Source organism: Aquarana catesbeiana, linkage group LG02, assembly GCF_042186555.1.
Source record: "Aquarana catesbeiana isolate 2022-GZ linkage group LG02, ASM4218655v1, whole genome shotgun sequence".
Classification (NCBI taxonomy): Eukaryota; Metazoa; Chordata; class Amphibia; order Anura; family Ranidae; genus Aquarana; species Aquarana catesbeiana.
The window spans coordinates 384,483,426-384,508,449 of record NC_133325.1 but is presented as its reverse complement, the minus strand read 5'-3'; the positions used below and the strand labels follow the sequence as shown (position 1 = coordinate 384,508,449).

Sequence of the window (25,024 nt, the reverse complement as noted above, 5' to 3'; positions counted from 1 at the left end):
TTTCTATCATCTCAAACCCATTCTCCTCTGACCTCTGACATCATCAAGGCATTTTCTTCCACACAACTGCCGCTCACTGGATATTTTCTCTTTTTTGGACCATTCTCTGTAAACTCTAGAGATGGTTGTGTGTGAAAATCCCAGTACATCAGCAGTTTTTGAAATACTCAGAGCAGCCCATCTGGCACCTATAACCATGTTCAAAGTCACTTAAATCTCCTTTCTTCCCCATTCTGATGCTAGGTTTGAACTTCAGCAAGTCATCTTCACCACGTCTAGATGCCTAAATGGATTGAGTTGCTGCCATAGAATTGGCTAATTAGCAGTTTGTGTTACCAAGCAACTGAACATGTGTACCTAATAAAGTGGTCGGTGAGTGTATTTCAGCCCTAAATCTAAAACCTTAATTTCAGCTTCTGATAAAATAACACTGCTCAAATTAAAAATGCAAGCTTCTAATTTTCTCTCTTCCTTTTTCCTTCTAATTCTCCTTCCTCCTCTCTTTCCTCTTCTCTTTCATTTTCCCTGCTCTCTGCATATGTTCTCCATCCCAAAATCTCTCCCTTTGGTTCTGTATAATGGTGGACATGAATTCCATCCCCCCTGTAATACCCTTGACAGCCTACCCTGTGATTGTTCCCCGGGTATCTTCCTCTGTTCTGTAGGCCTCCCCTTTGGCAGTAGGTGGCCCTGTTTCTCTGAAAAGCTCTTGGCGGATGACCTTGTAGTTCCATTTGAAATAAATGAACTCTCTGATATCTATAGGGTGATTTTTCTGGGGTCCTAGTTCCTACATGTCTATTTGTTGTGGATGCTTTTGGTTCTTTCTGAAACTGAACTTTATATGTATTCTTCCGAGGTGCTTCTTTCTTTTTATGTTCTCTATATTTGTAGTCATGTTCCCAAGACTTAATAAAGATATCTATGGACTCGCCAAAGAGTAAAGCCTCGTACACACGATCAGATTTTCCAACGGGAAATGTGTGATGACAGGCTGTTGGCAGAAAATCGGACCGAATGTGTGATGACAGGGTGTTGGCAGAAAATCTTCCCTAACTCTTCTCCCTAACTTCCATCTCCGGAGTGGATTCTTTCGAATCGCAATCTTCGAATGAGAGATTTCACTTTTATTTAAATTATTGCATGAACTGTTTACACTGATTATTGATTTGAAAATATTTTGCACAATGGCACTTTAACTTATGTGGGTATATCAAACTATAATGTATTGATTTTTAGTTATAGGTTTAGAGCACAGAGAATAGAAAAGACATATATTTGAGCACAGTGCTGTCCTTTTGACATTTCAAAAAAATAAAAATGGTTGTTTATAACAGTGAAATCCACTGGTATAAGCAATCATAATGTGTAAAAAAAAAAAAAAAAAAATCTGATCGTTTCCCCAGAGTAATACTATGGTAACATTGTATTGCTCTGGTCACAGTGTATCGAAAAGGATTATTAAAATTTGTTTTGTTTTTACATACTGTCTCCTGTCAGTGTCCTTGATCACCGCCACACCAGTTATATAATGACGCTGTACCGCACTAGTGACAATGTATAAAAAAAAAAATTGTGAAAAATATATATTTTTTTTAATTTCTTCTTTTTGCCAAAAATTGTGACAAAAAATTACAACTTCAAAAAACTCTTATTAATTACCTTGGACAGTCTGCTTTCCAAAAAGGGGGCATTTGGGGAGATAGCCATGGCCAGAAATGCTAGGGGGTTGTTTTTCAAAGTGATCTCCCAGCAAAATAAAGCATGGAGACATGGATGGATGGGAGAGTTTGCTTTGAATATTAAAAATTAATTAAATAGTGTTTTTGGTTTGTGGTACTCAAATGCAGTGAAGATTTGCTTTAAGATCTTCAGGCTTAGTAGCCTTTATTTGTGTTTTTTCATTATGATTTTTAATTGGAGCTGTGCTATGTAATTTAAACAAAATGACAATATGGCACATTATATTATTTTAAAATATTGTAAATGAAACTCTTTTAAAACAAGATCCCCCTTAATATTACATTGAGCAAACATAAATCAGTATGAAAGTACATGGTAGTAACTTGATATGGGAAAAGTGTATTTTCAATACTTACAGCCCGTAGTGCCATTAGAAGGTTAGAATAGGAGAATATGATGGTACAAAGAGGCATAACGAAGCAAGTCATAAATAAAGCCATTATATAACTGTTATTGTTTGTACCTCCGGAGTACCAGTTGGGTCCACATGACGTCCTCAGACCTAGGTAAGAAATACTAAAAGTATTAAGATGTGAGAAAATAAGATCTGCAGATTTGTAAAGACAAAATCATTGAGCATATTAAATGCTACCTAATACCAAAATAAAAATGAAGACTGGTTCTTTAAAATCCAACTCCAGCAGCGATAGTGTACATTAAATAATTTTTTCTTTTTAAATATAGAACCTCTGTCAGGTTTCAGTTCCTTTCATTGCTTGTTCACGGGTCACTAGGACATGAAGTAAGGGGAAATCTCAACCAGGTGGGACAGAGACAACAAAATGCATCTGGCAAAATTTTAGCTTTTCCCCACTGTATGTTAGTAACTCTTTTGCTATTTCTTAATAGTACAGTACAGAACACAGGCTTCCATCAATCAAAACCATGAGTTATGTGCTGCCACCTCTAGGTGAGTACTCTCATGAACAAAGTTGTTAAAGCCCATATAACCTCTTCAGTTATCAGCAATACTCCCATTTTTTATTGCTTTTGTCCTTAGGTGATAGACAACCCACCCAATTTCTTCCTGGAAGATTGGGAAGCCTACACACTATTCTTCACACAGAGAAGTCCTTTATCCCCCTAGATGTATCTATAGCCACTGGAAGTCTTGCAGCTTCCAGATCGATGACCCCTGCTGCATTGAAGATGCAAGGCTGTACCTCCGGTACTGGACTCTGAGTTTGGCACGCACCCTTGGTACAGCGTCACAATATAGTACTATTAGGTGCTCTACAGGTCCAGTCACTGGCAGGTCCAATCCAGTGATGATTCACACTGGTGTGATCCAATCCATGAAGACTCCCTTCATATAAGAGGAGGTATTCCTTCTTGAAGAGGCCCTCCTAAAAGCTTTTCTGCCCTGTCAAGCTTGGCCATGCAACCAATGGTGTATTATGTGACCGTTTACAAATGTAGCAATCTGGGCCAAGCACATGGCACGTAACCCTGGACTGATCCTGATGGATCTCTCATTACGTTGGGGCTCCTCCCAGTAGCTCTATAGATGGTTTGGTGAACTCCCTTGGTCAAAATTCTTGCCTGTTCCTTATGTCAGTCTAGATGTGCAGGATTCTCTAAACTGGTCTTTGAAGGCTGTCTGTAAGAATCATTTGAAAGGAATTCCATTTGATGGAGAATTAAGCCTCGTACACACAATCGGAATTTTGTCCGAAGGGCATTGGCCCAAACTTGTCTTGCATACACACGGCACAGAATTGTTGGCCAACAAATACGAACGTAGTGACGTACTACGTTGTTTTTCAGCTCTTTAGCGCCACCCTTTGGGCTCCTTCTGCTAATTTCGTGTTAGTAGAAATTTGGTGAGTGTTGATTTGCGCTTTTCATTTCGCGCTTTTCATTTCGCGCTTTTCAGTTAGTTTCTGAGCGGCCGTTCATCAACCAGACATGTTGCGGAATCAGAGGAGATAACGTGTTATTTATTATTGGCCTTGGAGTTATTGCTTTCACATTTTTTTAGTTGAATAATGATTTGATTTGGTATATTTTCTATATTTTTGGATGCATAGAATACACTTTTTGGTTAAGTTCTATTGGCAGATAGCATGTTTAATTTTGTTTGATTTTGTTTTTTAATGCACAATAAAAAAATTGTGTAAAATAATACTTGGCTATGTGTTTTACTTCAAATGACATTTTGGGAGTAGGCAGTTGCATTTTAAAAAATACAATGTAAAATTAACAGGGGACACCAAGATAGTTGTCCTGGACTTATCCTGGACTCTGAACTTATCCTGGACTCTGAAATCTCCTTTCAGCCCCACATCCAATCACTTTCCAAATCTTGCCGCCTCAACTTCCGCAACATCTCTAAACTACGTCCCTTTATAACCAATGAAACCACAAAGCTCCTGATTCACTCCCTGGTTATCTCTCGCCTTGACTACTGCAACTCACTCCTCATTGGCTTACCTTTAAATAGACTATCCCCCCTTCAGTCCATCATGAATGCTGCTGCCAGACTCATCCACCTTACAAACCGCTCAGTGTCTGCTACCCCTCTCTGCCAATCCCTCCACTGGCTACCACTCGCCCAACGAATTAAATTCAAAATACTAACAATAAGTTACAAAGCCATCCACAACTCTGCCCCCAGCTACATTACTAACCTAGTCTCAAAATACCAACCTAATCGCCATCTCCGTTCCTCCCAAGACCTCCTGCTCTCTAGCTCCCTCATCACCTCCTCCCATATCCGCCTCCAAGACTTCTCCCGAGCCTCGCCCATCCTCTGGAATTCCCTACCCCAATCTGTCAGACTGTCTCTAAATTTATCCACTTTTAGGCGATCCATGAAAACTTTCCTCTTCAGAGAAGCCTATCCTGCCTCCATCTAACAACTGCACTATTTTCTCCATGAGCTCATCCCCCACAGCTATTACCCTTTTGTATAACTGGACCCTCCCTCCTAGATTGTAAGCTCTAACGAGCAGGGCCCTCTGATTCCTCCTGTATTGAATTGTATTGTACTTGTATTGTCTGCCCTAATGTTGTAAAGCGCTGCGTAAACTGTTGGTGCTATATAAATCCTGTATAATAATAATAATAATAGTTGTATCTTTGATACACACTCAGAAAACCCGACAACAGACATTTGTCCGCAGAAAATTTATAAACCTGCCATCCAACATTTGTCCGTGGAAAGTTGGCCAACAATTGTCTGATGGAGCATACACACGGTCGGATTTTCTGCCAACAGCCTGTCATCACACATTTCCCGTCGGAAAATCTGATCGTGTGTACGAGGCTTTACTCTTTGGCGAGTCCATAGATATCTTTATTAAGTCTTGGAAGTAACGCGCAAACTCATACTCACAGGAAAGCTAAGGTGCCTGCACAAAATTGGCCTCTTCTATAATTTGTAAATATTCTGTTTATCCCTCCCACACCTTGTCTTCTAAATTAAAGTACTTTACTCAGTTTCACTGCAAGTCCTAAATGTCCAAGCCAGCCAAGTCTTCCTCACAATCAAGGAGTGCTCCCACTTCTACATGTGTGGGGAATCTATTGGCCTTTTAGCACGCTTGGACTCAGGACATTTGGGATTTTTGCATCCTAGACATGGTGTCTCAGGTGTACAGGCTCGTAATTTTATCTTTGCCTTCTCCTCCCTGCTTTATGCCCCCAACACTTCTCCAGAGCGATTGCAGGCCCTTCAGACTGCCTTGCAGCAACTGCACTCTTCAGAAGTGACTGTTCCAGTTCCCTAGGAGGATCGATTTTGGGGCTTTTATTCACTGCAACAAGGGGAATTTCTAGCATCAAGGATTTGGATTTATACATCCCCTCCAATAAGTGGTTACTTTGATTTGCAGTGGGTGAGCAGCATTTCCATTTTTTGCTCTTCCCTTTGGCTTGCAGCTCAGTTTGCTGACTGCATTGGACCTTAGTAGCTGGACTGGCTCATGCGCCTGTCTCCCCAGACCAGGATATTACTGACCTGGTGGCTGAACAGCCCTGCACTGGAATCGAGGAAGTCCTTTCTCTTGTTAACCTTGGCAGCTCCCACAATGGACGCCAGCCTGTTGGGCTGTGGTGGAGTCCCAGGAATGGAAACCGTCTAAGCACCATGGTCATTGGGAAAATCCAGACTTCCCATTAATACTCTCAAGCTAAAGGACATTTGGCTATCCATTGTGGTGAACCAATCAACTTCAGAGATGACCAAGGAGAGTTCAGTTAAACAAAACCATAGCCGTGCAAAAAAGTACAATCCAGCCTCATCTACAGTCCATATACCAAAAGTAAACAGTTGGCAGGCAGGCTTCCTCAGTCATCAGTGCCTGAAAATGGGGAAATAGTCTCTTCTCCTCTAAGTGTTTCAGGACATCTGTCACGGTTGGAGGATGCAGGACATGGAGCTGTTGGCACCCACTTTAACAACAAGGTGGAAAGGTTCATTGCCTGGGATCCAAGAGCCTTCTCAGTGGATGTGCTGGTGACCCCATGGGATCAGTTTCAGCTAATATTTGCCTTCCCTCCACTATAAATTCTTTGTCAGCTGTTTTGCAGGGTCAAGATGGAGAACATGCTGGTGACCTTAGCACCAAATTAGCTCAGAAGCACTTGGTACTCCTCAGAGACACTCTGGCACTTCCTAACCAACACAACCTGTTGCCTCAAGGGCCACTCTACCATCCTGCTTCAAGTTTGCTGGCTTTGATGGCTTGGCTGTTGAAGCCCAAGTCCTGAAGGATTGGGTTCTCTTTAACTCCAATATTCCAACACTGCTTTCAGCTATTAAATTGACCTCTCGGAATGTCAATCATTACACTTGGAAGGCTTAATTGGCAAAGCACAGAAGTTTTACCCTAGACTCTGTGCGGTCTGTCCTTTCTTCAGTTTAGGCTGGATCAGTACTTGGCCTTGAGCACCCTAAAGGGTCAAGTTTCAGTCTTGGCTGTTCTCATTCAGAGACCTCTGACTACTTTTTTGCTGGTAAACGCCTTTGTTCAGGGGGTGGCTTATATAGTGTCCCTCATTCATTCACTAGTCTCAGTATGAGATCTTAATGTGGTTTTGTCACTTTCACAGAAACCTCCTTTATAGCCCATTTGGAATACTCCTTTGGCTGACCTTACCTGTATCTCGTCAGTGAGGCAGGTCTTGAAACCGACAGCCTTATCTTGTACAAAGTCCTTTATTGTTCTTCATAAGGACAAGGTGGTTTTGAAGCAGCGGGCCTCCTTTCTTCCCAAGGGGGTTTCTCCCTTCCATCTTAATCAGGACATCATCCTGCCCTAGGGTTAGGATCAGCATGAGTTTTCTTCTCGACCACTGCTTCAATATTCAAATTCTTTATTTTCAGCCTGTCTGCTCCCGCAAGGGCTGTCCTGCATTGCCTCCCACTATTTGTAGGTGGATTAGACATATTTTCGCTAAGGAGTCTTTTTCCTGGTAAAACTCATTAGGCTCATTCAGCTGGTACTTCTTGGGCTTTCAGAACCAGTTGTCTATTTCTCAGTTTTGCAAAGCCACCACCTGGTTCTCCTTTCACATGTTTAAGTTTTACCAGGTGGGTGTTCAGGCCTCTATTAATGCCAGCTTCAGTCGTAAGGTGCTTCAAGCCACTTTTTCAGTTTGGAATATGATTCCCTTATTTTGGGCCTGTTGGCATTGTTTACCCACCCTTTAGTTGTATTGCTGGGAGGCATTCCATGGTCTTGATTCATCACTTGCCCTACCAGGGCATTTTTTTATATTTTTTTCACACATGTTAAAATCAGCATTTTTTGCTCAATATTACTTAGTAGTTGCAATTTTTAATGTCATATGATATTTGTATAGCTAATTATCAAATGCATATTTTCAGGAAAAATACACAAAGATAAGTTTTAGTGCAAACAAACACAATATTGTACCCAATTTTTAGTAAAATATAAAAGATGGGGTTGTGTTAAGTAAATAGATACCAAACATGTCAAGCCCATGAAATTTCAAAAAATTATGGTACCCAAAATTCTCCATAAATTATATTTTAATAGCTTTTTACTGGTTACCAGTTTTGAGTTAATAAAGGCCTATATCCAGCAATGTATGATTAATAAATAATGATTTTTGTAATTGATTTTGCACCTGTAAAATCCTTTTCTTATAGGATATTACTTAAAAAAAAAAAATCTGAAAAATGCTGGTAATGGGAGGGGTTATATGGGCTGTCCTTACAGCTTTGTTGGGTAGTGTCCTCCCCTGAAGGTGGCATGATATAATCCATGGTCTTGATTAATGTAAGCCTGTGTGCAATATTGTACTCCAAGAGAAGTATTTTACAGATAGGATAGGAAAAAATAGGAAAAAAAAATCTCTTTGCATTACCTTATAGAATAAACCTACGTATTGTAAGAGACTTTTATGCAAAGTAATATTAAGTGTCACTAGTAAGGCTTAATTAACAAAGTCATTGTGCAAAGTATAAAGTGCATGTAATCTAGAACAACCATACAGCAGTCATTTGTAATTGCAATGATTTACAAAAGGTGAAAGCTGATTGGATGTAATAGGTTACTGCACTGTACATGTCGACAGTGATCTTTGTATTATTTGTTTTCAAGTTCTCTAAACAGAGTACAATATTAGGCTTAATGTACAAGGGACGTTTTAAAACCTCTCCTGAACGATTTAACTTGACAGATAGTAACCAACGTGTAAAAAAGTCAGTTTTGCCATGTTTACATGACACGTTTAGCCGTATTTGCGTTTAAAACAAAAATATATATATTTCTACTCCAAAGATCCTCTCAAAAATGCGAGTTTGGTGGGCTTTTTTTCTGCCTGTAAGAGCATATGCCTGTAAACTTCTGAAAAGGCCATAATGTGCATGGACACGTGGGCTAACATGGAGGGGAGTTTCCAGGCAGAAAAAAATGAGAGCTCAAAAAAGCTCAAAAGCCTGTAGAAGCCGCTTCTTTGAGCTGCAGTGTGCATGAGCCCGTAGGGATCATCTGTCATATACTTGATACAAAGTTTTCAGCAGCCTAAAAGCAGTTGAGATTCAGTGTTTGCGTTACACAGTTAAAACAAAGATGTTTTGCACTGTGGTTATTTTTAAATGGTGCCAGATTGCAAGAAATAAATATTAATTTACCTTTATTGGTAAGAAGAAGAAAAAAACTTACCTTCAGGAACATAGCTGCACCAGCCAAACAAAGGTGGAGATGTCCATATGCTAGCCCAAATCCAGGTAAAGGAACACCCCATAACAGCATGTTTCTTCTGAAATCGGAAATCCCCCATGGGTTTACAGATTACTAGGTATCTCTCAAAGGCTAATATTGCCAGTGACCAAAGGCCCACAATACCTACAACACAATATAGAATACTGTGCATTACTGATGCAATAGAAAGACTAGCTTCTCACTTTGTGTTAATCCATATCACTGGACAATAACATTTTTCTTACTGAACTCTTTTGTGTGTATATATAGATTTTTGACTGCTAATCACAAATAATCTGTAATTTAACCTATCATGTACTATTTTATAGAAATCTTCTGTTTTGCAACTTCTTCTATATATTTTAAGTTTACTTTTTGCTTGCGTTAGAAGATGCTTTGTGTAACTCATGCATGTCCAGGCATTAATTCAGGGCATGTTCTATAACCCTTGTGGAACTGGTACAGTTTGAACATGCCTACCTAGGTAGGGATTAATGGATGCTGCGTGGAAAGGCTAATAAAAACGTCTTGCATGCTCAGATGCTACTCATTTAATTGATGTCAGTTTCCATGTATTTTGACATAAAGTGTTTCAAGGCATAGCATTGACTATGTAAATGTAATTTACCGTACAAGTAAGCCAGTTATAAATTTACTATAGGACGATTGGTGACAGCAGAAATGTCTCGCCAATGTCTGATACCATCATGATGCTTTCTGATACATTTGTGTACACACTCAAAGTTGCACCATGACTGGACTTAGTAAGGAAGCATATAAACTGTACTTTGTTTATAGGATCAGTGGTCAAGACGAGGTCTCCTCACTTTTGTTGTGTAGATGTACTGCAAATTTTAAAGCTTGGCTCAGAGGAACTCGGAAGCCAGTGCCATTTGCTTTCCTGATGATATGGTGTGAACAGAATGATCACTTGACAGACTGTTACTTCTGTCTAATGTCACTGGTTTCTATGAGAAAAATCAATTGAATACCCACCCCAATCCACCTTCAATCATGAGATCAGTGTCACATGATGACAATCTGACAGTTCAAAAGCCACTAGATAAATGAAGCTTGGACAAAGCAGGTGAATATGCTGCAATACAACAGTCAGGCATGGACAGTGACAATTATCAGGATTTTGAACTGTGTATGTCTGGTAAGCCTTATCTCATAACACAGTAAGCATTAAATGTACCTGGACCCAATCAATACTTGAATAGATGTCGACCTAAATTGTTTCTTAACGAACGATTAGTTTGTGATCTATTCTTTTATCCATTAGATCTGCCCATATATTAAAATAGGTAGACTTGAATGGTATTGTACCGTATAACACCTATTCAAGTATTGATTGGGTCCAGGTACTATATATGGTTTTACACAAATAACACAGTATATGCCCAATCCTAGTTATTGGGCATATTATTTAGCAGCAATACAATATTTAGTTACTAAAGTTATTGATGTTGTACAAATCGAGGTAGTTAATATTTTTATAGTTACTAGTTCACTTAATACATTTTTATTCATTGTTTAGACAATTGTTGCCATCTATTTACAGATTGTCTATTATTAAAGCAAGCCAGGTCAATTGCGAACAGCGATGCCTATTGGTTTTGCTTGAGGCGGTAGTGTTCTTCTTTTTTATCCACTAAATGGCACCAGCAATAGGATGCTATTTAGTTATTACAAACAATCTTATTGCGCCAATAGAGGTAGTTTAATATTTATTTTGTTTATAATTCGACCTAATAGTTCATATCAAAACATATATATTTTACCTATAGTCAAATTGTTGTCATCAATTTCTATTATGTTTAATATCAACGTTGTAGCCAGGTGAAGAGTGAACAGCAGTGCTCACTTTTGCTTGAGGCGGGAGTATTTCTTATCACCCACTAGATGGCATCAGTCCTTTAACACCTATTTGACTGATTCCATCGAATCTGGGAAAATAAAAACTTACCCACTAGATGGCATCAGTCCTCTAGCACTCATTCGACCAATCCCATTGAATCTGGGGAAATAAAAACGCAACCCATTCAGTGACTGGGACGCTTCCTGACGACATCATCATGACGAAACGTACGTCGAGGCACATCCCGGTCACATTATCATTTCCGGCCACTTCCGAGTTTAGCTTTCCAGGAGGTGGAACGCGCGCCGATCTACAACAAGCGCGAGCAAGCGAGGCAGCTGTTTCCCAACACACCTGACAGTGCTAAGCCTGTACCTTCAGTGCCAAGGAAAGGCACTTTTAAAGTAAGCAGCCTGTTGTTTTTATATTTTTCTTTTAAATAAACGGAATTACGCTATGGTATTGCCTTTTTCCATTTTTCTCTGAACTTCATTTTGGCGGAGCTTCTCCTGGCTTATCCATTTGGTACCAGTACATATCACAGATCATTATCATATATATACTCTGCATTCAGTGTGGCCTATATCTACATTGCATTCTGTGGTGTACAGTTGCTAATACAGTGCAGGCGGTGCACACAGTATCTAATACAGTGTGTACAGTTTCTAATACACTTCTGGTGGTGTACACAGTATATAATACAGTGCAGCCATTGTACAGTTGCTAATACAGTGCAGGCGGTGTACACAGTATCTAATACAGCGAGTACAGTTTCTAATATACTGCTAGTGGTGTACACAGTATATAATACGGTGCAGCCGTTGTACAGTTGCTAATACAGTGTAGGAGGTGCACACAGTATCTAATACAGCGTGTACAGTTTCTAATAGACGTCAGGCAGTGTATTAATATATATATACAGTCTAGTATATACAGTGGGGACGGAAAGTATTCAGACCCCCTTAAATTTTTCACTTTTTATTATATTGCAGCCATTTGCTAAAATCATTTCAGTTAATTTTTTTTCCTCATTAATGTATACACAGCACCCCATATTGACAGAAAAACACAGAATTGTTGACATTTTTGCAGATTTATTAAAAAAGAAAAACTGAAATATCACATGCTCCTATGTATTCAGACCCTTTGTCCAGTATTTAGTAGAAGCACCCTTTTGATCTAATACAGCCATGAGTCTTTTTGGGAAAGATGCAACAAGTTTTTCACACCTGGATTTGGGGATCCTCTGCCATTCCTCCTTGCAGATCCTCTCCAGTTCTGTCAGGTTGGATGGTAAACGTTGGTGGACAGCCATTTTTATGTCTCTCCAGAGATGCTCAATTGGGTTTAAGTCAGGGCTCTGGCTGGGCCATTCAAGAACAGTCACGGAGTTGTTGTGAAGCCACTCCTTCCTTATTTTAGCTGTGTGCTTAGGGTCATTGTCTTGTTGGAAAGTAAACCTTCGGCCCAGTCTGAGGTCCTGAGCACTCTGGAGAAGGTTTTCATCCAGGATATCCCTGTACTTGGCCGCATTCATCTTTCCCTCGATTGCAACCAGTCGTCCTGTCCCTGTAGCTGAAAAACACCCCCACAGCATGATGCTGCCACCACCATGCTTCACTGTTGGGACTGTATTGGACAGGTGATGAGCAGTGCCTGGTTTTCTCCACACATACCGCTTAGAATTAAGGCCAAAAAGTTCTATCCTGGTCTCATCAGACCAAAGAATCTTATTTCTCACCATCTTAGAGTCCTTCAGGTGTTTTGTTTTTTTTTTCTTAATCAAAAACAACGTTTATTGAGCATAAAACATAAAAGTATACAAACATTCAGATAGACGGTGCAACCGGCACCACAGTGTCAAATCAATCCAATTGACATTGTTTGTGATCTTATCATATACATTATGGTACTCTACAATTCAGGATGAGAAATTACTTGTGGGAACAAAAGGCTTTTTCCAAGAAGAGGAAGATATCAGGAATTAGGGTTTATGCGGTTACCTTCTGTGAGTGCAGCTATACCTCCGCATCACAGGAGGAAGCGTCCTCCACCCATCTGTCCCAGATTTTATGGTGTTTGTCAGGGCAACCCCTATGAATATAGAGCAGTTTTTTTATAGGGGAGGGTGATGTTGACGGCCCTGATCCACTGTTCAATTGTAGGAGGGGTCCTCTCATCCATGTCCTGGCTATCTGCATTCTAGCAAGGAATAGGGTTTCCTGCAAGAGGGTGTTCAAGTATTTTTCGTTTTCAGGGAGTGAGAGGAGTCCCAATACACATTGACGGGGGCAGAGGGACACCGGAGAACCCATGCGGTCATGAAGGAACTGAACCACCTGGGTCCAGAACCCCTGTACCGACGGGCAGGCCCATATTAGATGGTAGAATGCCGCATTAGGGTGGTTACAACTGGGGCAGTTGGGATTATGGCCTGGTCTGTATTTAGAGATGCGATAGGGCGTTAAGTATGTTCTGTGGAGGATATAGAGGTTGGTGAGGCGATCGGATAGTTTGGGGGACACTGTTTTACAGTTGGCAAGGGCTTCTTTCCAATCCTCATCGGACAGTGCACCCAGATCTGACTCCCACCGGGACTTCAACTGATGAGCTGTGGACTCTGCTGTGGGTGTCATGAGGTATGTATATAAGAGAGATATCAGTTTTTGAGAGTCTTTACCCATAACAATATCCACTAGGAGCGGAGTCTCAAGATGCGGGAGTGAGCCCCTGAACTGCGTACAGAGTGCATGTCTGAGTTGGATCCTTCAGGTGTTTTTTAGCAAACTCCATGCAGGCTTTCATGTGTCTTGCACTGAGGAGAGGCTTCCGTCGGGCCACTCTGCCATAAAGCCACAACTGGTGGAGGGCTGCAGTGTTGGTTGACTTTCTACAACTTTCTCCAATCTCCCGACTGCATCTCTGGAGCTCAGCCACAGTGATCTTTGGGTTCTTCTTTACCTCTCTCACCAAGGCTCTTCTCCCCCGATAGCTCAGTTTGGCCGGACAGCCAGTTCTAGGAAGGGTTCTGGTCTTCCCAAACGTCTTCCATTTAAGGATTATGGAGGCCACTGTGCTCTTAGGAACCTTAAGTGCAGCAGAATTTTTTGTAACCTTGGCCAGATCTGTGCCTTGCCACAATTCTGTCTCTGAGCTCTTCAGGCAGTTCCTTTGACCTCATGATTCTCATTTGCTCTGACATGCACTGTGAGCTGTAAGGTCTTATATAGACCGGTGTGTGGCTTTCCTAATCAAGTCTAATCAGTATAATCAAACACAGCTGGACTCAAATGAAGGTGTAGAACCATCTCAAGGATGATCAGAAGAAATGGACAGCACCTGAGTTAAATATATGAGTGTCACAGCAAAGGGTCTGACTACTTAGGACCATGTGATATTTCAGTTTTTCTTTTTTAATCAATCTGCAAAAATGTCAACAATTCTGTGTTTTTGTGTACATTAATGAGGAAAAAAAATTACCTTAAATGTTTTTAGCAAATGGCTGCAATATAACAAAGAGTGAAAAATTTAAGGGGGTCTGAATACTTTCCGTTCCCACTGTGTATATATATATATATATATATATATATATATATATATATATACCATGTATATATTCTTTGCATTCAGTGTAGCCTATATCTACAGTGCATTCCGTGTTGTACTGTTTCTAATACACTTCAGGCAGTGTACAGTTTCTACTACACTTCTGGTGGTGTACACAGTATACAATACAGTGCAGACGTTGTACACTTTCTAATACACTTCAGGCAGTGTACACAGTATCTAATACAGTGTAGTTTGGTGTAGCAAAACAAAATATACATCATGTCCGGAAGGCCACCAAGGAGAGGCAGACAGGCCACTAAAAGAGGGCAAGCAGCCTCTGTGTCTACAGTCAACAGTGGTGGTCGTGGACATGGTGCTTCCTCTGCAGGTGGCAGTGTGGCACGCTTGTCCTTTTTTGCTGCTGGCCTTGTTATTGAGCCACAACATGCAGAAGAGTTGGTGGAGTGGATAACTAAGCCGTCCTCATCCTCCTCATCCTCTGTCACCCAGGCTCAGAGTAGTTTGCCTTCCAACGCAGCTACCAAAGTGGCCTATTACACCGTCTCCTTGTCCACAATCACTCCTTCTGTAGCCCCACCATCATGCACGGAGGAGTCCCCAGAATTATTCAACCACAGTGTCGGTTATATGCTGCTGGAGGATGCGCAGCAATTTGAAGGCTTCCTGGTTCCCAGGTTGAGGAAGGGAGTAACGTGAGCCTGGAGAGAGGGGGTGCCACAGACGGACAAGAAACTGGCAGTCATGTTTCATAGCAGGGCCCGTTCCTGCGCCCAACAAAAGTATCTGTGAGGGGTTACAGTGTTGTGGCACCACCACCACCCAAGGCCCAATTTTTCTGCCTCTGTTTAACAGGGGCATGTAATTACAACTTTTGATATAATATTTCACATCAGGGCCCGTTCCAGCACCCAACAGGAGTATCTGAGTATGTCATTTTGCTGTGGCACTGTTATAAACATGGGAAAGATGCACTACTTTACAGGCATACTAAGGACACCCCCAGGCACGATATTTAAAGGAATATTTAACCACTTACCAACCGGCCCATAGCCGAATGACGGCTGCAGGGTGGTTGGATAACTCTTCGAGGGCGTACTATGACGTCCTCCCAGAATTCCCCTCTCGCGCACCCCCTGGGGCGCTCACCCGAACACATCCATGACCGCCGGGTCCAGAGGACCCGGCGCATCACGGATCCCGGTAAATGGCCGCTGATCTAATGACGGCGCGATCATCTGATGACGCCGGTTCCTCTCCTCCCCTCCTGTGTACCGATCGGTACACAGTGAGCGGGGAGGGGGATGGATGGATGTCTGCAGCGCTGTGGGCTGTATGTGTAGTGCCCATAGCGCTGCACAGAGACATCCAACCATCCATCCATCCATGCTCAGCCATCCCTCACTACTCTGCAATGGCCTGCAATGCTGTGCAATACTCTGCAATACCCCCACAATACTCTGCAATGCTGTGCAATACTCTGCAATGCTGTGCAATACTCTGCAATACCCCCACAATACTCTGCAATGCTGTGCAATACTCTGCAATACCCCTACAATACTCTGCAATGCTGTGCAATACTCTGCAATGCTGTGCAATACTCTGCAATGCCCCCACAATACTCTACAATGCTGTGCAATACTCTGCAATGCCCCCACAATACTCTGCAATGCTGTGCAATACTCTGCAATGCCCCCACAATACTCTGCAATGCTGTGCAATACTCTGCAATGCCCCCACAATACTCTGCAATGCTGTGCAATACCCCCACAATACTCTGCAATGCCCCCACAATACTCTGCAATGCCCCCACAATACTCTGCAATGCTGTGCAATACTCTGCAATGCCCCCGCCATACTCTGCAATGCCCCCGCCATACTCTGCCATGCCCCCGCCATACTCTGCCATGCCCCCGCCATACTCTGCCATACCCCGCCATACTCTGCCATACCCCGCCATACTCTGCCATACCCCGCCATACTCCGCAATACCCCGCCATACTCCACAATACCCCGCCGTACCCCGCAATACTCCGCAATACCCCGCCATACTCCGCAATATCCCGCCATACCCTGCCATGCTGAGCCATGCTCAGCTGTACTCGCCCTCTGTATGTGGCCAGGCTGTGGAAGTCTCACACATGTGGTATCGCCGTACTCAGGAGGAGCACGAGAATCTGGGGGGTCATTTGGGGGGTATTTGTACTTTTCTGGAATGTTAGGGTCTCAAGAAATTAGATAGGCCGTCAGTACTTCAGGTGTGATCAATTTTCAGATATTCGCACCATAGCTTTTGGACGCTATAACTTTCACAAAGACCAAATAATATCCACCGATTTGGGTTAATTTTACCAAAGATATGTAGCGGTATAAATTTTGGCCAAAATATATGAAGAAAAATTACTAATTTGCAAAATATTGTAACAGAAATGAAGAAAAATGTATTTTTTTACAGATTTTTCGGTCTTTTTTCTTTTACGGCGCAAAAAATAAAGAACCCAGCGGTGATTAAATACCACCAAAAGAAAGCTCCATTTGTGTGAAAAAAAGGACAAAAATTTCATATAGATACAGTGTTGCATGACTGAGTAATTGTCATTCAAAATGTGAGAGCACCAAAAGCTGAAAATTGGTCTGGTTAGGAAGGGGGTTTAAGTGCCCAGTTGTCAAGTGGTTAATTTTTATTGTTTCACTTTAAGCATTATTAAAATCACTGCTCCCGAAAAAACGTGCGTTTTTAAAACCTTTTTTTGCATTGATAGGACCCAGGTCCCCAAACACTTTTTATGGCAATTACTTGCATATAAGATTTTTAAATGAGCACTTTTGATTTTTCACATCCGTGTCCCATAGATTTTAATGGTATTCGCGTGTTCGAAAAAATGTTTTGCCTGTTCGCATGTTCTGCTGCGAACCGAACCGGGGGGGTGTTCGGCTCATCCCTAATAACCAACTTGGAACTTTAGTTAGTCTTATCCTTCTTATTTAAATGTAATCATTCTTCCTTATGAACACTCCAGTTTGACTGCAACAAATGTATTCATTGAAAATTCTGTATGAGTTGCATTCTGGATTACATCAAGTGATGGACAGTTTGCATCGCTCATGCCGCGTACACACGATCGGACATTCCGACAACAAAATCTATGTTTTTTTTCCGACGGATGTTGGCTCAAACTTGTCTTGCATACACACGGTCACACAAATCTTGACGTAAATTCCGAACGTCAAGAACGCGGTGACGTACAACACGTATGACGGCACTAGAAAAGGTACGTTCAATACCAAGTGTGCCACCCTTTGGGCTCCTTCTTCTAATCTCGTGTTAGTAGAAGTTTGGTGAGAGATGATTCGCTCTTTTCAGCCTCGTGCTTTTCCAATCGTTACTGCTCTTCAGTTTGTGCTTGTGGGTTTGTTTCTGGTTTTCAGTGCTTGCCCCCCCAAAGCGCATGCGAGGTCTATATAAAATATATGGAGTACTTTGCGGGTAGGGGGGCCATTGATATGACATAAAATGTTTAATAAACATTTTAAAAATATTTTTTTTTATTTAAACTGAAATAATATTTCCTTTGATTTACTGCTTGTGTTTCTTTTAGCTGTCTCCTAGGTTCTCCAATGGGCTTTTATTTTTTGACAATTTCTTCAATAGTGCAAATGTAATTTATTTGATACATGAGACAATCTCTTCTTCAGCAAACTATTATTATGTTGTGGGTCTGCTACACACACACCTTGTTTTTGTTGTTAATGTATGTAATGCATTACTGTTAAAAATATACATAATTTTCAGCACCATGAATTAATTTTGCAGACTCACGAAAATGGCATGTTTATGGCAAATTATAAAGCACTGTGGGAGTTATTTAATAAAGAAAAATCCACTTTTGCACTCCAAGTGCACTGCAAAACTGCACTTGGATTTGCCTTTAGTAAATAACCCCCATTTCAGTGTAAACACCAACTTAGTCCAAAAAATGATATTGAGCATTGATGGTAGAAGGCACACATTGTTGAGTAGAAAACTTTTTACTCTGTGCACATTCACATGTGCGTTAGAAAAGGGTTTTTGAACAAACCAACATATTTTAGTAATAACATTTTTGTTTTTGAGAGTACAAAAAGCCTTTTTTGTGTTAAAACAGGCATGTTTAAAACCATAAAACAATACACAACTCAAGACATTACAAAGTTCAACGTTGACAAAGTGAAGCTAATATCAGACATTAGTATGTCTAAACTGTGTTGATATTGCCTTCATCAGATGAGGTGATGTCACCCCTGTGAAAGCCAAATTTTGAATATGCACACAAATTGAGAGTCAAAATGGGGATTTCCCTCCTGATCCCATACCTAATGTCAACATGTGCTAGCTCGCATCATGAGGGATCAATGGACGTGTTTCGGGGGTGCAACCCCTTCCTCTCAGCTACTTTGGTTGTGAGGAAGGGGTTGCACCCACCAAATGCATACATTGATATCCCGTGAGGGCAGATAGCACATGTTGACACACTGTGTGCATCTTCAAATTTTGGCTTTCAAGATACTTAAAAACTGGTGAAAAATATCAACAAAATTAAGACATTAGATGTTTTTTTAGATTCGACCTAAAACATCAATGATGCTTTTGAGCCTTTTTTCAATATCATTGATGACTTCCTCGATCTTTTGTAAATCACGATTGCACACCATGATATCCCCGATGAGGACGTGTGCACTTGCACTTGTGAAATGCGAATCTTCTTCCACAACATCCACATCACCTAAAATTAAAAATCACACCATGTATTAAAAATATGCAGGCATCCATCTATTACTTGAACCTGAGGTCGCTCACTCACCTGTTGTGGTCACTATTTCGCCCACTTCATAAACCTCTCCTTCCTCCACATCTTCTGGTTGGGGTGTGGGGATTTGCTTTTCTTTCGGAGGTGGGGGGTCCCTGGTGTCCTCAGATGTCCCGAGTCTTTTCTCCCCTATGTGAATAAAAAAAAGGTATACTTAGCACACAGATATTTGAATGCCAGAAATAGTAATATGTAACATTGCTTGGAGGTGTTGTACAATTGTCTTTTTTTGGCAGAGTTCCAAGCTGAAGACATAATTTTTTACCCTTTCTAAAGCTGGAATACTTACTTTTTTTGTACAATTTTCACACATGGAGACACCCCTAGTATCCACTGGAGCACCTGTGTGGCACACCCTAAAAAGTTTGTTCTGGTGTCCCACACTAGTGCTCCTGCGTCCAGATGTGTAAACAGCTGCTGAGTGTCCACTCCTTACACTGAATCAAGCTTGCATTTCATTCTAGTCCAAACTCATCTAGACAACAATGTACTAAACTTCTTTAAATACAAACAGGCCTGAACAAATGTAGTTAACCTGTATCTGCCAAAAACATTGTGTTAGTGAGCGAACGAACGATTACTGTGCCCACGAACCTGAAAGTTGCAATTATAAACTGTACAACAGTAAAGAAAAGCACATGGAGCAGCATGCAAGTAATATTAATAATAGGAACTCACGACAACTACTTACTTACTACTTTATCTTTCTGTACTGATCCTGCTCCCTCAACTTCAGGTCTGACCAGCGTTTCCTCAGTTGATCCTTGGATCGTTGTACCCCAAAAATCCTGCGCAGACTTTTCATAACTTTAGTCATGATCTTGGCCTTTCTGACATTTGGGTTTTGGTAAGGTCCATCCTTCCCATTATAGTCGGCCCTCTTCAAGATGTCCACCATCTCTACAAAAGACATATTTGAGGCCTTAAATCTCCTCCAGGATCGGGACGTTTGTGGCTCCGGGCTTTCGTCGTTGCTGCTCTCCTCTGCATGCACTTGCTCTTTCTCTGCCATGTGCTCTCCCACTGTGCCGAAAGACAAGGGGCAGGGAATAGACTAGAAAGAACGTCAGGGGCGGGCAGAGTTTCACACATGCACAGTGTGTATAAAGCGTAACACGCATGCATCGCACGTACGATCTGTGAGAGGATGAAGGAGTATCAGAAGCGCCGATCGTTTGAACAAAGGTACAATTTTAACTTGGTGCATCAGTGGCCTATACTGCTTATAGATTGAGGCCTATATTGGGACAAGATTAGGAGAGCTTAGCCTGACATTAGAGTTTGTCTTGTGTTGTGTCTTGCAGAGAAAATGGATCTATTGAATGATCAGGACTTTATCCACATATTCATTGATATGTACAGGGAGCTGCCATGTTTGTGGCAGGTAAACCACCCCTTTTATAACAATAGAACAAAGAGGAAGGCAGCGCTGGATCAATTGCTGCAATTTGTGAAGCCGGTGATCCCCATGGCAGACATCCCCTATTTGAAGGCCCTAATTGGTGGCATGAGGAGCACTTATAATAGGGAGCGCAAGAAGGTCCAGGATTCCCAGAGATCACGTGCTGCAGCAGATGACATTTATGTACCCAGGCTTTGGTACTAGGACAGACTGCATTTTCTGGCAGGCCAGACTGAACCCAGGCCAGCACTCTCCAGTCTTCCTTCAAGGCTTCCCTCCACCTCAGCTGAGGCTTCCGACGTCCAACCTGGGCCTTCAAGCCAGGAAGAAGTGGAGGAGCCCAGCTTGAGCCAGGTATAGCATTGTTCAACATATTTCTTGTCAAATAATTAATGATGTTAACTAGATGTTATGTAATGATCAGTAATTTCACAAAGTGTTTTACATATCAATAGACAGTAGTGGCCACAAATGATTGGGACAAGAATGAAAAATGCTGGGGTCAGAATGATAGTCTTTTCTATTTATTAACATTCAATTTGCAACAGTCATGAGCTGAAAATTGTGTGTGATTGATAAACCAAAAACTAAAACTATGTCCCTTTTTCATACACAGGAATGTCTCAGCCAGGAGGAGGCTGTAGAAAGTGGCAGCCAGGAGGTGGCCGGGCCCAGTAGCCTGCCCGAATCCCAGGTCCTTCCCTTCTGCTTTCCAAAAAAAAAGTTCCAGGAAGAGGAGTAACCTGGAGGAGGCAGCACTTGGCCTATTTCGGAATACTACTGTGGCCCTCAGAACCCCCCCAATATTCAAGAGGACTATGCCTACATAGCAGCCTGCAAAATGCAGGAAATGGAGGAGGGCCAACGCCTCCTTTGTAAGGAAGTTAACTTACAAGCCCTAAATAAGGGGTTGAGGGGTGAAGTCACAAGCCAAAGCCACGTTTGTGAGTTCAACCATGGTCCTCCTCCTCCACCTCCTGCCACAACTACAACACCAGAGCCACAGCCTGGAAGCACGTGTGGAAGGACGCATGGAAGGAAGACAAGAAAGTGATGGCCTGGGTTCAGTCTGGTCTGACAAAAGATGCAGGCTGTGGTAAGACCACAGCCTGGGGACAGATATGTCACCTGCTGCTGTTCCTGATCTCTTGTAGTCCTGGACCGGATTGTTCTCACTATTATAAGGACTTCTCAGGACACCCATTTTGACTGTAAAATAATTGATGTGTGCCCTGGGGTACAAAGGCTTCGCAAATTTCACCAGTTTCTCCAGTGTTGCCTTCCTCTTTATTTTGTTATGACCCATAATAAATGGCTATTTATTTTTCAAAAATACTTGGCTATGTGTTTTACTTCAAAAGGGATAGTTTGTTTGTGAGTAGGCAGGTACATTTCAAAAATACGTCAAATTAACAAGGGACACCAACACCAACCTCCTTGAGGTTAAAAAATGCAAGCTAATAATGGTGTTGTGGTAACTTGACACAAAACGAAAGAAAACAATTATGGAGATCACTATAAAAAAAAACTAAATAAAAATAGGAGATCTGGATAAAAAAAAAAAAAAATTAAAAAAATATAAACAAAAATTCTAACTTATTATGGAGATCTGACGAAAAAAAAAAATTATTCATGAGATCACGAAAAATAATAAAGAAATCAGTTTGTCAGAACTCTGTGTGAATATCAGCAGCAAAACAACTTAATTATTCTAGCATTATAAAGAAGAAGAGAATGCGCTGCATTAAAAGATTTTAAAATTTGCAGCATGACAAATGTGCTATCTCCATTACAAATGCTAGTTTTACCAGAACGAGCGCTTCCGTCTCGTACTTGATTGAGAGTATGCGTGGAACTTTGTGCGCCGGAATTGTGTACACACGATCGGAATTTACGAGAACGGATTTTGTTGTCGGAAAATTTGAGATCCAGATCTCAAATTTTGTGTGACGGAAATTCCGATGGAAAATGTCTGATGGAGCCTACGCACGGTCGGAAATTCTGGCAACAAGCTCCCATCAAACATTTTCCGTCGGAAAATCCGACTGTGCATACGGGGCATCAGAGTAAAGACAGCCTGTGGTTCTACGAGTAAACTCCTTGGACCACTTTAGCAGTTCGCATTAGCAAATCAGGTTCATTTGTGAAGCATATTGGTGCTTCCTGTCTACTCTGGATTGGAGTGAACCAGGCAGATTTTATGCAAGTTTTACCCCGTGCAAATCAATTTGCTCATTTGTGTAAAGGAGTCTTATAAAATGATACATGAAGACACTAAACTAAACCCCATGCTCCAGAGTAGTGGATTAAGTTAACGGAGATAGTATTTTCATGTCCTTCTCCTTATAGCACCAGTGGAGCATGACAAAGTTCTTAGGTTTGTGGGATTTGGATGGAACGAACATAGTTCTTGTCTGCCCTGTGTGATCTCACTTAGTGCTTAAGTGACATACTGTCCAAACACTGCCAGGAAGGACGCCAGTGGGCACTTGCAAATATTGACTTTCAGAGAGTTGTAATTATTTGTAGAAGGCTACAGAGACAATATGATGAGGGGTATAGTACATTAGACCTGTAGATATCATGTAATATCTAATGCTGATAGCTATCCTTGGTCAAAGGCTCAGCTTAACTGCTTGAGGTTCTGCACCTGTGTACCATTTATGGATCGCAGCAATTTATACACTTCAGCTATGGGCCTGTTTATTTGTAGAACTAAAGAGAAACAAGAAAAAAAGGAGGGTGCACCGACCTAGTGCATTACCGATATAAAAGTTTTATTAAAAGTATGTAAAAGTAATGGTATTACTCACAAACGAGCATAAATACAGGCTTTTCTTATCAGTCAAACTGCATCCCTTGGCACCTGCAGACAGGACCTGATGACGGGAGGTATCAGATGGCACCCCAGTAGTACCATTGCTTTTACATACTTTTAATAAAACTTTTATATCGGTAATGCACTAGGTCGGTGCGCCCTCCTTTTTTTCTTGTTTCTCTTTAGTTGTATGAATACCCATTGTTCTGAGGAGGGCGCAAGATTATAGACTTTGCCTTATACCAAAGAATGGATCACACCACCCGTGTATAGCGAAACACTGGAGTGCAGGAGACTATTGTTTTGCTGTCCTGTTTATTTGGCAATAATGATAGAATTACTCATCAAATTGATGTTTTCTAGACAAAAAAATGCTTTCTTTTGAAAATATTGTATTAGAAATATATTTTATTTTATATGTATTTCAAAGATGAAAAAACAAAAAGTCTGCTGTGCTACTTTTGGAGTATCTTTTACTTTTACTGCTGCAATTTGATTATATTGAAAATAAAGCAATTTGTTGCATCAACAAAGTGCAAGCCCTCTGTGCAAATCACCTTGCTGGAGAAAGAATGCCATTACAGCCCTAATAGTGCCAGTGAGAAACTTTTTAAAGAAAGACAGAGCTATCTTTTGGTGGTATTTTCTCACTACTGTTTTTTTTTCTTCATATTTTAGTATATAAAGGATAAAAAGGCAGACAATTTAAAAATAAAACACGTTTTTCTTAGTTTCAGTTATAAAACTTTGCAAATATAACTTTCTAAAATTTAGGCAACATTTACTCTGCTACATTTCCAACAAAAAAAAAATTGGTTTCAAAGCTTTAGTCTGCGTAAAAGGTATAGCGTCGTCTACAAACTATGGTGTACACCAGGGGTAGACAACTTTGAGAGTTGGAGATCTGAACAACATTATTATTATTATTATGCACAATTTATATAGCGCCAACAGTTTACGCAGCGCTTTACAATGTAGAGGGGGGACAGCACAATTGCAGTACAGTTCAATACAGAAGGGACAAGAGGGCCCTGCTCGTAGAGCTTACACTCTAAATGGAGGGGATGGTGATACAAAAGGTAATAGATGCGGGGAATGATTTCATGGGGGTGGCTCGGGAACAGTTGTTAGGTGGGTGTGGGATAGGCTTCCCTGAATAAGTGAGTTTTCAGGGATCTCCTAAAGGTGGGCAGGTTAAGGGCTGATCGGATATACCGGGGCAAGGAGTTCCAGAGGATGGGAGAGGCTCTGGAGAAGTCCTGAAGCCGAGCATAACAAGGGAGCTAGAGAGCAAGAGGTCCTGGGAGGAGTGGAGGGGACGATTAGGGCGATATCTGCAGATGAGGTTGGAGATGTAACTGGGGGCGATGTTGTGGATGGCCTTGTATGTTGTGGTTAGCATTTTGAATTTTATACGGTGGGGTAGGGGAAGCCAGTGAAGGGATTGGCAGAGAGGGGCAGCAGTCAGGGATTGGTCAATGAGGTGTATTAGTCTAGCAGCAGCATTCATAATAGACTGAAGGGGGGATAGCCTGCATAAGGGTAGGACATTAAGGAGAGAGTTGCGGTAGTCAAGGCGGGAAGTAATCAAGGAGTGAATAAGTTGCTCTG

General features: G+C 41.4%; 1 protein-coding gene across 1 annotated transcript in view; it reads right to left on the bottom strand.

Moving 5' to 3' along the window:
• Positions 1-25,024, bottom strand: part of LOC141128089 (pinopsin-like) — a 130,941-nt gene that overhangs the window by 48,124 nt on the left and 57,793 nt on the right. The window contains exons 2-3 of the mRNA XM_073615158.1: positions 8,880-9,062; positions 2,100-2,245 (exon numbers count right to left, since the gene is read on the bottom strand). Coding sequence (XP_073471259.1) covers positions 2,100-2,245; positions 8,880-9,062 — 329 coding nt within the window. The remainder of the gene's footprint in view (positions 1-2,099; positions 2,246-8,879; positions 9,063-25,024) is intronic.